The 15,000-nt window shown below is 45.2% G+C and overlaps 1 protein-coding gene across 1 annotated transcript in view; it reads right to left on the minus strand.

Annotated features, from left to right (window-relative positions):
• LOC143139470 (vasoactive intestinal polypeptide receptor 2-like) overlaps positions 1 to 15,000 on the minus strand; it is a 38,085-nt gene that overhangs the window by 4,661 nt on the left and 18,424 nt on the right. Inside the window, exons 9-11 of the mRNA XM_076300058.1 lie at positions 7,551 to 7,642; positions 415 to 541; positions 135 to 176 (exon numbers count right to left, since the gene is read on the minus strand). Of these exons, the coding sequence (XP_076156173.1) occupies positions 135 to 176; positions 415 to 541; positions 7,551 to 7,642 (261 nt within the window). The remainder of the gene's footprint in view (positions 1 to 134; positions 177 to 414; positions 542 to 7,550; positions 7,643 to 15,000) is intronic.

The raw sequence follows: 15,000 nt of genomic DNA on the forward strand, positions 1-15,000 counted from the left end.
ATGGTACTTAGAAATGCCCCCCCCCCCTCCCCAGGGAATGGTACAGACAGGAAAGAGGGGAGAGGGAGAGAGAGAGAGGGAAAAAGAGAGAGGAGAGAGAGAGACTGTTGTGTCACACTCAGAAAAAGACTTACCTCAGTGTTCAAGAAACAATACAAGATGGCCACCACCAAACCCTGCAATGTGAAACCACAGCATGAGACACACACACACACACACACACACACTAACACACACACAGCATGAGACACACACACACACACACACACTAACACACACACAGAGAGACACACACACTCACACACACATCTACACACTTAAAGAGACACACATACACACACTGACAATCAAAGCCAAATTTACACACATTAATAAGATGGATGCGACACACACACACACACACACACAGAGTACCTGGAAGGACCCGATGGCCAGATCAAAGAAGATCTTGTAGTCAGCCATGGTCTCGTTCAGAGAGACAAACACCACATAGTGGATCCCAAACAACGGAATTAACAACAGTGTGGACTTGGCCAGTCGCCTGAAAACATACACACACACGCACACACACACACACACACACACACACACACACACACACACACGCAAACGCACACGCACACGCACACGCACACACACACACACACACACACAACGGAATTAACAACAGTGTGGATTTGGCCAGTCACCTGACAACACACACACACACATAGACACACACACACACAAACACACACACACACATAGACACACACACACACAAACACACGCACACACACACACACACACAGAATGTAGTGATGTCCAGTGCCTAGTGGGTGTATGTCAAAACAGTGGTCCTCATTTTAAAAAAAAACCACTGTAGAGCCCGTATATCTATAGAGAGCCCGTATATCTATATAGTATATCTGTATATCTAGGTTGTCTGGTTGCCGGTGTTTTTGGTTGGATAATTTCCTTAGGCTATTTCTATGTTTTTTTGCATTCAGAATTGATCCAATGATTTCTTTTGTTTGTTTTTAATTGTGGGCAAATGTGAAATGTGAGCCACATGGTGGAATATGTTGTGTAGATGGTATACGGCCAAATGAACTCCTTCTTTACTATGATGGTAGTTTGTAGATAAAAAAGAGTTCAGGAGAGATTGTGTTTCCGGGTGACCTTTTGACCTTTGATAGCTTTCGGAACTGTCTTTCCCCCACCTATAGCTGGGTTTGATTTTGTATATTTTCTCAGGCTTTGTGTAGGTGTTGGGTCTCTGTTCTGTTCAGATAGACTGTTATTTGACTGTGATCAGACAATGGGGTCAATGGGGTCACACACACACACACACACACACACACAGAATGTAGTGATGTCCAGTGTCTAGTGGGTGTATGTCAAAACAGTGGTCCTCATTTAAAAAAAAAAAAAAAAAAAAACACCATACGACATAACCGTGTTACATCCCTGTGTGTATTGTAGCATTGTGAGGGGTTTTCTGAGTTCTGAGGCCGTGTGGGCAATATTAGGACAAGAACAAACTGAGTTAACAAAAGATTGGAGCTTTTATTTTCCTACAATTCACTCTTTAGAGTAACTCAAAAAGTCAAAAAAAGGTACTCAACCAAAACTTTAACAGCTCCGTCATTTAAGTCCTCCAGATAAATCCAAACTCAAAAGTCCAAGGTCCAAAATTCAAGTTCCAGCTTTCCAGCTTTTCAGTTTACAAACGTATCTTCCTTGGAGCAGTGTTCCCAAGGCTTCCTCCGTGTCTCTCTTTGTCTTCCATCAAGCACACCTTTTGTTGGCCTCCCTTCTGCCTTGATGATTAATCCCAAACACCTGCACTCCTCCCATTGCATTATGGGAGATGTAGTTTCTGTGCAGGCGGCCATCTTGGGACTTCCATGACCTCCTTCTACGGGAATGTACCGTCCGTCCACGACATGTCCCCTCGGGATGCCACACATCCCTCCCCCTGACCCTGACGCCCTCGGCAGGGTGGAAGAGGACCACAACGCATCCCGGCGGGACAGGGCATCTGCATTCCCGTGTTTCCTTCCCGGCCTGTGAACAACAGAAAAGTCGTAAGGTTGCAGTGCCAAGAACCATCTACTGACCCGGCTGTTTGTTTCCTTATTTCTCGCCATCCACTGCAATGGTGAGTGGTCTGTCATTAACGTGAACCTTCTTCCCAGCAAATAATATTTAAGAGTATCTAGGGCCCACTTTATTGCCAAACACTCCTTCTCCACGGTAGCATAATTCCTCTCCCTAGGTAGTAACTTCCTACTCAAATAGAGAACAGGGTGTTCCTCACCTGCATGGACCTGAGAGAGAATGGCACCAAGACCCACCTCTGAAGCATCGACTTGGACTACAAACTCTTTCCCGAAATCCGGAGCTGTGAGAACAGGTTCGCAGCACAAGAGTTCTTTCAACTGGCTGAAGGCTTCCTCCGCTGCTGCAGTCCACTTCACCATACGGGAATGCTTGTGGGAGGTCATTTCTGTTAAAGGGGCAGCTATCGAAGCAAAGTTAGCGATAAATCTTCGGTAGTAATTTGCTAAACCGAGGAAGGATCTCACCTGCTTCTTGGTAGCCGGTTTAGGCCAGGCTTGGATAGCGCAAAGTTTTGCCTCCTGAGGCTTGACAAGGCCTCGTCCAATGGTGTACCCCAGATAGTTGGTTTCACTAAAAGCAAGCTTGCATTTCTTCGGGTTAGCTGTTAGGCCCGCCTGCCTAAGGGACTCTAGTACTTTTTGTACCCTTGGCAAGTGGCTCCCCCAATCCTGGCTCTGAATGACCACATCGTCTAAATACGCAGCTGCGTAAGCTTTGTGGGGTTTCAATACCTGATCAATGAGACGCTGGAAGGTGGCAGGGGCTCCACATAATCCAAATGGCATCATTTTGTAGTGCCACAGCCCTCCAGCGGTGACGAATGCGGTCTTCTCCTTCGATGCCTCGGTCAACGGCACTTGCCAATATCCTTTTGTGAGATCTAAAGTGGTGATAAAACGAGCATTTCCAAGGCCTTCAATGAGCTCATCAACTCTTGGCATCGGGTAAGCATCAAATTCCGAGACTTCATTCACTTTTCTGAAATCATTACAGAAGCGCACCGTGTTATCTGGCTTACCGACCAACACAATGGGGCTGGACCACGCGCTTTTGGATTCTTCAATTATCCCCAAGTCTAACATCTTCCTCACCTCCTCATCGATGATCCTCTTGTGGGCCTCTGGCACCCGGTACGGCCTCTGGTGTACTACCTTTCCAGGCTGTGTACGGACCTCATGCTCCAACAGGCGTGTACAACCAGGCAGGACCGAAAACACATCTCTGTTCCCTTCCACCAGCTCTTTGGCCTGCTGCAGTTGGTGGGGAGCTAGATCACTCTTTGGGGGGTAAGTAAGCAAACAAAACTTCCCGGTCATTCCACTTTTTCAACAAATTGACATGGTAAATCTGCTCACCTTTCCTTTTCCCCGGTTGCCGGACTTTATAGTTGACGTCTCCCACTCTTTCAATCACCTCAAATGGGCCCTGCCAAGTGGCAAGAAATTTGCATTCCACTGTGGGAACGAGGACGAGTACCCGGTCACCAGGTTTGAATTCTCGAGGCTGCGCAGCCCGGTTGTAAGTGACACTCTGCTCTCTTTGGGCTTTTTCCATATGCTCCCTTACGATAGGAAGCACTGCCGCCATCCGGTCCCGCATGGCTCCCACATGTTCAATCATTGTCCTGTGAGGGCAAGGCTGTTCCTCCCAGGTCTCCTTAGCAATATCTAGGAGACCCCTAGGTCTGTGGGAGTAAAGCAGTTCGAACGGGGAAAACCCCGTAGAAGATTGAGGGACTTCTCTTATGGCAAACAACAGATAAGGGATCAATTGGTCCCAGTTCCGTCCGTCCTGACCAATTGCCTTCCTAAGCATGGACTTCAGAGTTTTATTGAACCTCTCCACTAAGCCATCTGTCTGTGGGTGGTACACAGAGGTTCTTAACTGCTTGACTTTCAACAACGTACACAGGTCCTGCATGACTCTAGACATGAATGGGCTTCCCTGGTCAGTCAGGATTTCCTTTGGCAGGCCTACCCTGCTGCTAAAGAGCCACAGCTCTTTTGCTATCTGCCGTGCATTGGCCTTTCGTAGAGGAACGGCTTCAGGATATCGTGTAGCATAATCTAAAATTACAAGAATATACTGATGTCCACGGCCACTCTTTGGAAGAGGCCCCACAATGTCCATTGCGATTCTCTCGAAGGGGGTCTCAATAATGGGTAGTGGTATTAGAGGGTTTCTATAACTCTGTTTTGGAGCATTGACTTGACACTCCGGACAACTACGGCAGTAGTTCTCTATATCCTTATGTATCCCAGGCCAGAAAAACCTCTCCAACACTCTCTCTTTAGTTTTCTCTACTCCCAAGTGAGCCCCTAACAAATGTGTGTGTGCCAAATGTAACACAGTGGAGCGATGGGGTTGTGGGACTAGCAGCTGTTCTATCACCTTTTCCCTACGTTTGTTAACCTGGTACAACAGACCCCCCTTCACTGAAATATGGGGATAGGAAGGTGCTACTCTTGACCCCACCAAAGTCCCCTCTACACTCTGTACATTTCTTAAAGCATTTAACAGAGTGGGATCTTGCAACTGTGCTGCACCGTACTGACCTTTAAGTGGTGGTAAGTCTCGGAGACTCTCCTCTGCCTCCTCTGGCGGAATAGGGAGTGGCTCCAGGTCGTCGGATTCTCCAGGTCCCGAGTGGTCCTCACTGGTGTCCCCTGCCAAGGCTTGGATCTCAGCAGAGGGGTCAGCAAAGCACGGGGCCAGTTTTAACCACGGGTGATTTTTCTCATGATTTGAAGTCTTGCGGCTTCTTGGCTTCCTATTCCAACTTTTCTGAGCATCTTTCCACAGTATACTGAATGCAGGACAGTCCCTACCAATCAGGACTGGTACCGGCAGGGACTCCACTACTCCTACTTCAACCCAGAAGGTGCCTTTAGTGGTCTGGAGCTGTACTTCTGTAGTGGGATATGAGCGGGTGTCTCCATGTACGCACACTACCGGGACAGGTTCGCCTATGGCATGACAAGAGGGCCCTAGCACAGACGCACAGACCAGGGTTCGGGCACTCCCTGAGTCCAACAGCGCTTCCACATCCTGCTGATTCACCTTTACCGGACAGGTGGGCTTGTGGTCTCCCTTATCCCCTAAAAGAGATGCAAAATGTGTCTGGGGCCCACTGGCTGAAGCCGCCGTTGGCATGGGCACATCTACATTCTTACAGTTCCAGGAAATGTGTCCCAGTTCCCCACAACGGTAACAGGCACGAACAGCCTGTGGTGGCCCTTCCAGTGATGTCCTTGACTGCGTCATCCCCTTCCTGGGTGGGCTAGACTGTGTATAAAAAGGTTTTGCTGCTTGTTGGCGACCCCCACCCCCCCTCTGTACTACAGGTTCTTTCTTTGTGTCGCGTAACATTTCAGTAGCTGCTTGGTATTGTTCCACTGCGTCAACTAACTCAGTTGCAGTTTTAATCTTCTGGTGGCTAACCACCTTTTTCATTCCGTAAGGCAAGGCCCTTGTGTATTTATCCATTACTATGGCTTCCATGATATCAGCAGGGCTACTCCGGTCAGGTTCCAACCACTTCCTAGTGATGCGAATTAACTCATACATTTGTGCACGAGGCGAGACCCCCATTTTGGAAAACCCAATTATGATAGCGTTGGGCCTGACTAACCCGTGAAAAACCATACCGGCTCAGGATCTCACTCTTTAACTTATCGTAGTCATTGTTAATGCTCCCTTCTACATCCTGGAAGGCTTGAAGTGCATCACCTGATAGAAATGGAGCTAGCAGCCCTACCCACTGTGCCTTTGGCCATGCTTCTCGAGTGGCCGTTACTTCAAATGCATGTAGGTATGCTTCAACATCATCATACGTTCCGAGTTTAGGAATGAAATCACCGACCTTGGGTTTGTATTTGGCTGCTTGCACGAGTTCCCGTTCCTTTAATTGGTTGGCTCTGACTTGCTCCTTCAGCAACTGAGCATTGGTTTCTTGAGCTGCCCTCTGCGTTTCCACCAACACTTTAAGCAGTTGTTCCATCTTGTAGAGTGCAGGCACAACTTCCAAAATCCAAAAAAAGTTCCACAATTATACACAAAAAAAAATCAATCCTTACCCCCTTGACCTCGAAGTGCCCGCATTCTCCACCATATGTAGCATTGTGAGGGGTTTTCTGAGTTCTGAGGCCGTGTGGGCAATATTAGGACAAGAACAAACTGAGTTAACAAAAGATTGGAGCTTTTATTTTCCTACAATTCACTCTTTAGAGTAACTCAAAAAGTCAAAAAAAGGTACTCAACCAAAACTTTAACAGCTCCGTCATTTAAGTCCTCCAGATAAATCCAAACTCAAAAGTCCAAGGTCCAAAATTCAAGTTCCAGCTTTCCAGCTTTTCAGTTTACAAACGTATCTTCCTTGGAGCAGTGTTCCCAAGGCTTCCTCCGTGTCTCTCTTTGTCTTCCATCAAGCACACCTTTTGTTGGCCTCCCTTCTGCCTTGATGATTAATCCCAAACACCTGCACTCCTCCCATTGCATTATGGGAGATGTAGTTTCTGTGCAGGCGGCCATCTTGGGACTTCCATGACCTCCTTCTACGGGAATGTACCGTCCGTCCACGACATGTCCCCTCGGGATGCCACAGTATGCACACACACACACACACACACACACACACACACACACACACACACACATCCAACACCCATTTGCAAAACGAACATACGACATTTAGCAATAGTATACAGTTGTCCCCTGTATTGGCACCTCTGCTAAAGTTGACTAAAAAGAGGAATAAAAAATCATCTTTTGGAAATTGATCTTAATGCCTTAAGTGAAAAAATGAGGAAATATCCAACCTTTAAGGACACCAATTTTCATTGTGAATGAATAATGTATCATAAATAAATAAATGTTCTTCCTTAAAATACAGGGGTCATAAGTATTGGCACTCCTATGTTAAATTCCCATAGAGGCTGGCAGATTTTTATTTTTAAAGCCAGTTATTTCATGGATCCAGGATACTATGCATCCTGATAAAGTTCCCTTGGCCCTTGGAATTAAAATAGCCCCACTTCATCACATACCCTTCACCATACCTAGAGATTGGCATGGTGTTATTTCAGTTAGCCTATTAGCTGGTTTGATTTGCATTGAGCTCAATAACACTTGTTCTGGAATGTCAGTAGATATAGTATTGCTTTCTGAGTCAGCAGTCTGACTATTTGTTTGCTTGTTTCTGTCAGGTGATGTTTCAGTGCATTACGATTGGCTGACAAAACTGTATTGAGAGTGCTGATTGGTTGGCATACTGGTACTGTGGAAGCTGATTGGTTGGCATATTGCTACTGTGGAAGCTGATTGGTTGGCATACTGCTACTGTGGAAGCTGATTGCTACTGTGGAAGCTGATTGGTTGGCATATTGCTACTGTGGAAGCTGATTGGTTGGCATATTGCTACTGTGGAAGCTGATTGGTTAGCATACCTGTATTGTGAATGGTCCCCTCCCCCTACATCTGGACACCTGAGCTTCTGTACAAGAATACGGATGATACTAATGAAGAGAATAAAGTTCACCTGAGAGAGAGAGAGAGAGAGAGATAAAAAGAATAAAGTTCACCTGTGAGAGAGAGAGATGAAGAGAATAAAGTTAACCTGTGAGAGAGAGAGAGGGAGAGAGATAATAAAGTTCACCTGTGAGAGAGAGAGAGGGAGAGAGATAATAAAGTTCACCTGTGAGAGAGAGAGAGGGAGAGAGATAATAAAGTTCACCTGAGAGAGAGAGAGAGGGAGAGAGATAATAAAGTTCACCTGTGAGAGAGAGAGAGGGAGAGAGATAATAAAGTTCACCTGAGAGAGAGAGAGAGGGAGAGAGATAATAAAGTTCACCTGAGAGAGAGAGAGAGGGAGAGAGATAATAAAGTTCACCTGTGAGAGAGAGGGAGAGAGAGATAATAAAGTTCACCTGTGAGAGAGAGAGAGGGAGAGAGATAATAAAGTTCACCTGTGAGAGAGAGAGAGGGAGAGAGAGAATAAAGTTCACCTGAGAGAGAGAGAGAGGGAGAGAGAGAATAAAGTTCACCTGAGAGAGAGAGAGAGAAACAAAGTGCATCTAACCAACTGTTATAAATATTAACCCTTTAGCCGCCAGGGTTTAAAAAATAATAAATTGGATTTTTACATCAAAATTTCAAAAGGCCATGGCTTGCAAGTGGTCAGAGATAAAGTCCTACTGTAAATGTGAAAATCATTTAGTATGAACAGAAGTTTATGAAGGGGGTAAATTTACTCATTTAATTTGCATATTATGACGTCACTGGATGGCAACCACCGTGAATTATGCACATTTCAGTAAATACTAGATGTTGAACATATTTGAGCAGTTTTACTTTCTTTTTTTGTCATTTCACTGACATAACAAATGAACAGGAAAACAGTCACATGTAAAACAACAATAGTAAACTATTACTATTACCACAAACCTTATTCTACTATACAATAAAGTAGCCTGGTCAAATCAGTTCCATATCGCGGGTAACTTTGAAGTTCTTCAGAGCCCTATTTTTACAACCCCTGCTGTCTATACCATGTCCATTACGGACACCATCATCACTATTGTCACTGGCACCTCCAGCTATGTTGGGCAGAGGGTCGAAATAAGCATGGTATGCTTAGTGAACACTGTCGAAAAAGACGCACCTCCATTCACAGACGCTCCGTGACTATCAGTCAATAGACGATCGATCATATTCTCCAAAAGGCAGATATTCTCCTTCAGAATCAGAATAGGTGAATAACAGATCCAAGACTTCATCACACATGAATTTTCTTTTCAACATTTGGTGTATTTCTGCTTCAATTTGTGCAAAACTATGGCCCGCATCGCTTCCGCGTTATGGAGGAAATGCACGTCTTCTTCGTGTGTTTCTCGCGTGTTTTCGCGAGCTTCCTGAAAACTTTGAAAAAAAAGATTGAGCTTGAATCGAAGCTCTGGGTGTGTGCCAACTAGTGGTCAAGAGTACAAATGAGATTTTACACTGTACTTGCGTCTATCGTCTGTTTTATTCAGTAATGACGCTTGTCGCAATATTGCGACATGGGCGGTTAGAGGGTTAAGATCAAAAAATGTATTTGCTATTGTTTTTAGTATGAAGAGACTTACCGCTTCTTGTTCTCGGCGATATGAACATCCACTTAGATGCCCCAGGCTCAGCGGCAAGAGGTGTGTTTTGAGGTGCTTTTGGAACTGTGTCAGAGAAGTGGCGGAACGGATAGGAGGGGGTAGGGTGTTCCAAAGGGTAGGGGCAATTGCACAGAAAGCCCTGTCACCAAAGGTCTTGAGTCTGGTGCGGGGAGTGGAGAGTAAGTCCTTGCTGGTGACTGGGTGTACGGGTGGAGGAGGTCAGTGATGTACTTGGGTGCCAGTGAGTGAAGTGATTTGTAGGTGAGGAGGAGGATTTTGTAGCTGATGCGTTGTTTGATTGGCAGCCAGTGGAGTTTCTTGAGGATGGGGGTGATGTGCTGCCAGGGCTTGGTGTGGGTTAACACAGCTGAGTTCTGGACATACTGAAATCTGTCTAGGGCTTTGTTGGGCAGCCCAGACAGGACACCATTGCAGTAGTCCAGACGGGAGGTGACAAATGCATGAATGAGAGTTTCGGTGACTGAGTCGGTGAGTGACGGCTGGAGTCTTGAAATGTTACGGAGGTGAAAGAAGGCAGATTTGGTGATGCTCTGGATGTGGAAACTGAATGAGAGTGAGGAGTCCAGAATGACGCCCAGGTTCCGCACTTTGAGAGATGGGGAGGTGGGGCAGCCGTCGATGACCAGGGTGAGGTCTCCAACCCAGACTTGATCTTCACTCGGAACTGCAGCACAGACACCCTCACGGTGACGCCTCTCCATCTTTCTGACCACTTCTTCATCCAGTTCAACGTCAGCCTGACAGAACAGCCTCCGGCTCCTCAGCCGATGGTCACATTCCGCCGCAACATCCGGAACCTGTCTCCAACGCACTTCTCCTCCGTGGTTGCCTCCGGTCTACCTCCACTCAACACCTTCTCCTCTCTGGAGATTAATGAGGCCACAGACTCGCTCTGCTCCACACTGAGCTCGTGCCTAGACGAGCTGTGCCCTCTTACCACAAGGCCAGCTTGATCAAAACACTCTCATCCATGGCTAAATGATACCCTCCGATCGCAGCGCACCAAACTCAGAGCTGCGGAGAGGAAATGGCACAAATCCAAACTAACTGATGACCTCAAAAACTACCAGACACTCCTGACCTCCTTCTCAGCCAGCATCACTGCTGCTAAGACGGCTTTCTACGATAATAATAATAATAATAATAATAATAATAATAATAATACATTTTATTTGTTACATAGAGCCTTTTAAAGCACCCAAGGTTGCTTTACACACTAGACATTTACGCGTAAGACAAAATGCCAGACGGAGCGGCGTAGTCGCCAGCGTTCCCGTGACATCAAGACAAGCAAACAAATTTACAAAAGACGCACAAGACAAAAGATGCCTGATGGAGCGGCGTAATTGCCAGTGTACCCGAGACACCTAACGGTAGACATACAAGACAGACAACAAACAAAAATTAACAAGTAATAAAATAAATAAATAAATAAATAAGAAATTAAAATAAAGAAAAGTCCGTGTTAACTTAACGTTAGTCCCACTCAGTCCAATGGCAATGATATGGCGTAGCTACAGCTCTCAACGCATCTGACTCAGATACCGCACTCCTACAACCTCTAGGGGCTGCTGGAACATCTTTTTCAGCTTTCGCGCCTCTCTCCGAGTGAAGTATCTAGACTCCTGACATGTAGCCGTCCTACCACATGCTCGCTGGACCCTATACCTACGAGCCTACTTCAGTCCATCAGCCCGACCATCGCACCAGCTATCACACATGTGATCAATGCGTTACTTAAGAAAGCTTCTCTCAACCCTGCTCAGGTCGAAAACTACCGCCCTGTCTCACTCCTGCCTTTCCTATCCAAAGGCATTGAACGAGCAGTCTCCAAACAAGTCTCTGACTTCCTTTCTCAGAACAACCTTCTGGATCGATTCGGGGGTGGGATGGGATAAATGCAGAGACCAAATTCCTTGTATACGCAAGTATACTTGGCAGAGAAACCTGATTTACATTTTACAATTGATTTACATTTACTTTATTTTAAGACTCCTTCTTAAGACTCCTACGTCTTCTTAAATTAAGTCAAAATAATCTTTCGAGAGAGGTTACATTACATTACATTACATTACATTTGGCTGATGCATTTTTAGCCAAAGCGACTAACAACATGGTAAACAGTTTAAGTTTTAAAGCAATTCTCAACAATATTAGGACAATTTAAAAAACAGTAGAGTACAGTAAGAATAAGTGCATCAGTGAGTGCTGTTTTGAAAAGTTTGGATTGGCCTGAGTGTACCGGTGGTCGTTCGTCTGAGGAGCGCAGCGGTCTGGAGGTAGCGTATGTCTGTATGAGGGCATTCAAGTAGGTGGGAGCAGAACCGGAGACTACTTTGTAGGCAAGCATTAGAGCCTTGAATTTGATGCGGGCCGCCATAGGTAGCCAGTGTAGCTGGATGAGCAGCGGGGTAACATGTGCCCTTTTGGGTTGGTTGTAGACCAGGCGCGCCGCCGCGTTCTGGATCATCTGAAGGGGTTTCACTGCACAGGCTGGGAGACCTGTCAGGAGGGCGTTGCAGTAGTCGAGTCGTGAGATGACTATTCCTGAACCAGAAGTTGGGTAGCATCTTGAGTCAAGTAAGTCCTGATTTTCCGTATGTTGTAGAGTGCGAAACGGCATGACCGGGCAACTGAGGCAACATGATCTGAGAAAGTTAGTTGGTTGTCGAGAACAACTCCTAGATTTCTTGCAGTCCTGGTAGGTGAAACAGACAGGGGGCTGTATTTTGGGTCACCAGCGCATGGCGTAAAGTTCGTTATTCACCGGCGCGAAGTTGAATTCGTTATTTTGCACCTTTATTTTTTAAGCATTGCGCCCAGGGGTGTGGCAATTAACAATCTAGGGAGGGACCTGGCGCTTTGTCTAAAAATCGCTATCATACACCACCTAAACCTGGTCAGAAGTCAATGGCGAGTTGTTCATATGCTATTTTAAGAGCGCATGTCAACAGTCATATTGGCAGGTGCATGCACCATCCTTCTATCATTCATGAACGCACACCAGCGCTCGTCCATGCAAAGCATTACAAATTGCACGATTACAATGGGAAACATAATTAGAATAAAGATATTACGAAATACTGTACATCTCATGATGAGTAGTTATTCACCATCATTTGCAAATTGGTAATGACGGTTAAAAGTGATAGGGGAGAGGCGAGAGACACGTATGGAGCACAGCTGAAGACGCACTGTCACGAGATATAAGCAACTCCTCTGCAGGATAAATGTTGTTTTATTCAGTCATTTGAGCAACATTAGGGTAAGTGTTGCTTTTTCCAGCCTATGTTTTCGATGGTAACCCATTGTCAGTCAATAGTGAAAGTAACTGCATATAACTGTCTTGTCGTTGACTGACTCCTTGGTGAAGTTAGTTTCACTTTGCCAATGAGTTCAAATAATAGACGAGTGCAAATGCGTGAAGGCTATGCTAGGTTTTAGTAAAGCATGGTTTAAGAATGACTATTCCATACGGTCTCGCAAGCAGCCTCCTTCAAATGCGCCGTTGAATGCCAAAATACCGATGCATTTATTTGACATATCGCGCGTTGCGCCGTTAAAGGGAATGACAGATGTCATTCTCATTGGTTTAAAATGATGTTACGCCCCAAACACACCCATATGACTGATTAAAAGACCTAGGAACACCTTGTTACGCCATGCGCTCCACTTTTGAGAACGAAACCCCTCCCAATGTGAACTGGACATCCTACTAAATTTGAATAGACTTTTGACGAGTGACGATGCACTTTAGAATGTCATGATAGGGCCCAGGGAGTCAAATTTGATGTTGATGTCGTGGTGTATGGTAGGTTTAGCTGGGAGGACCAGCAGTTCAGTCTTTGAGAGGTTCAGCTGGAGGTGGTGTGCCTTCATCCATGTAGCTATGTCTGAGAGGCAATCCGAGATCCGTGCTGAAACCAAGGGGTCATCAGGTGGAAAGGACAGATAGAGCTGTGTGTCGTCTGCATAGCAGTGGTATGAGAAGCCATGCGAGCAGATAATCTGTTCCAAGGACGTGGTGTAGATAGCAAAGAGAAGGGGGCCCAGCACTGAGCCCTGGGGAACCCCTGTGATGAGATGGTGAGGTGAAGATAGCTGACCAAGCCATGATACGTTAAACGAGCGTCCTGTGAGGTAGGATTCAAACCAGGAGAGAGCAGAACCGGAGATTCCCATGTTAGCGAGAAGCGAGAAGGATGCGGTGATTAACCGTGTCAAAGGCAGCTGATAAGTCAAGCAGAATGAGTACTGATGACCGAGCGGTCGCCCTGGCTTCTTTTAAGGCTTCTGTTACAGACAGCAGAGCCGTTTCGGTAGAGTGGCCGCTTTTGAAGCCAGACTGATTCTGGGTCAGGCAATAGTCATCTCATGACTGATTCCATTCGGGGATCGAACCGACAACCCTCCGGTTACAAGTCCGAAGCCCTAACCAGTAGGCCACGACTGCCCCAGACTCTTCTTAAAATTATTTTATGAGAAAGCAATAGGCAAGTCTCTTTATGCTAAAAACAATACCAAGTAGATTTCTTGATCTTATTTCTTGAGATTATTAACACGTGGTTAGATTTGATCTTGATATAAGATTATTAACACGTGGTTAGATTTGACCTTGATATAAGATTATTAACACGTGGTTAGATTTGACCTTGATATAAGATTATTAACACGTGGTTAGATTTGACCTTGATATAAGATTATTAACACGTGGTTAGATTTGATCTTGATATAAGATTATTAACACGTGGTTAGATTTGATCTTGATATAAGATTATTAACACGTGGTTAGATTTGATTAGATGTACCAGGAGCTACCAGAGAGAAGTAACAGAGAAGTAAGAAGGACAAAGAGAGAGAGTGTGTGTGTGTGTGTGTGTGTGTGTGTGTGTGTGTGTGTGTGACAGAGAGTGTCATTGTGTGTGTGTGAGACAGAGTGTGTGTATTCGAGTGAGAGAGAGTGTGTGTGTGACCAAGAGTGCCTATGTGTGTGTGTGTGTGAGAGAGAGATGGAAGTGGTGTTTGGGGTCCACTCAGCATGCACGACTACACAAAGTGGGACAAACATCTAATTGAAGCCCTACATGCAGAATTCTGCCGATCAACACTTAAAGTTCAATCAAAAACACCCAACTATGTATGTAGGGCAGAATTAGGCCGCTTTCCATTGGCATTACCTATTCAGAAAGGATCTTTACAATTCTGGATGCACTTGAACAGCAGTCCCAAAAACTCCCTCCACTTTGAGGCACTGAAAACCCAGGAGCTGAACCCTGAAAAGAGTCCTTTGAGCCAGCTGGTACTGAAGTTAACTAACTCAATAACAACAACTAATAAACAAGCTCAGTCTCAGTGCTTCCCAAACATCAATTAGAGTCAACAAAATAATGAATCAAGCAAAAGAAGAATATTTAGAGCATAATGTTACTGTTTCTGCTCTACAATGGTACTGTTACCACACTGCACATAGCTGTACATACTGTACATAACTGTCTATATGGTTCATACAGAATATCCATATTTATTCAGTTTTTCCTATAATATATTCTGTTAATACACTGCATATATCTATATTATTCTTACTACTAGTATATTGTTACTGCTACTACATTGCACATATCTGTACATGTTGTTCATACATTGTTCATATCACATAGCCATATTTATTCTGCTCTTATATAGTAACTGCTAATACACTGCACATATTTATATCTAATTTATTACTCTAAAC

This window comes from Alosa pseudoharengus, unplaced genomic scaffold (assembly GCF_046254945.1).
Source record: "Alosa pseudoharengus isolate Yale_2024_CS ecotype anadromous, Long Island Sound unplaced genomic scaffold, YU_APseudo_1.1 YU_APseudo_1.1_scf_22, whole genome shotgun sequence".
Lineage (NCBI taxonomy): Eukaryota > Metazoa > Chordata > Actinopteri > Clupeiformes > Clupeidae > Alosa > Alosa pseudoharengus.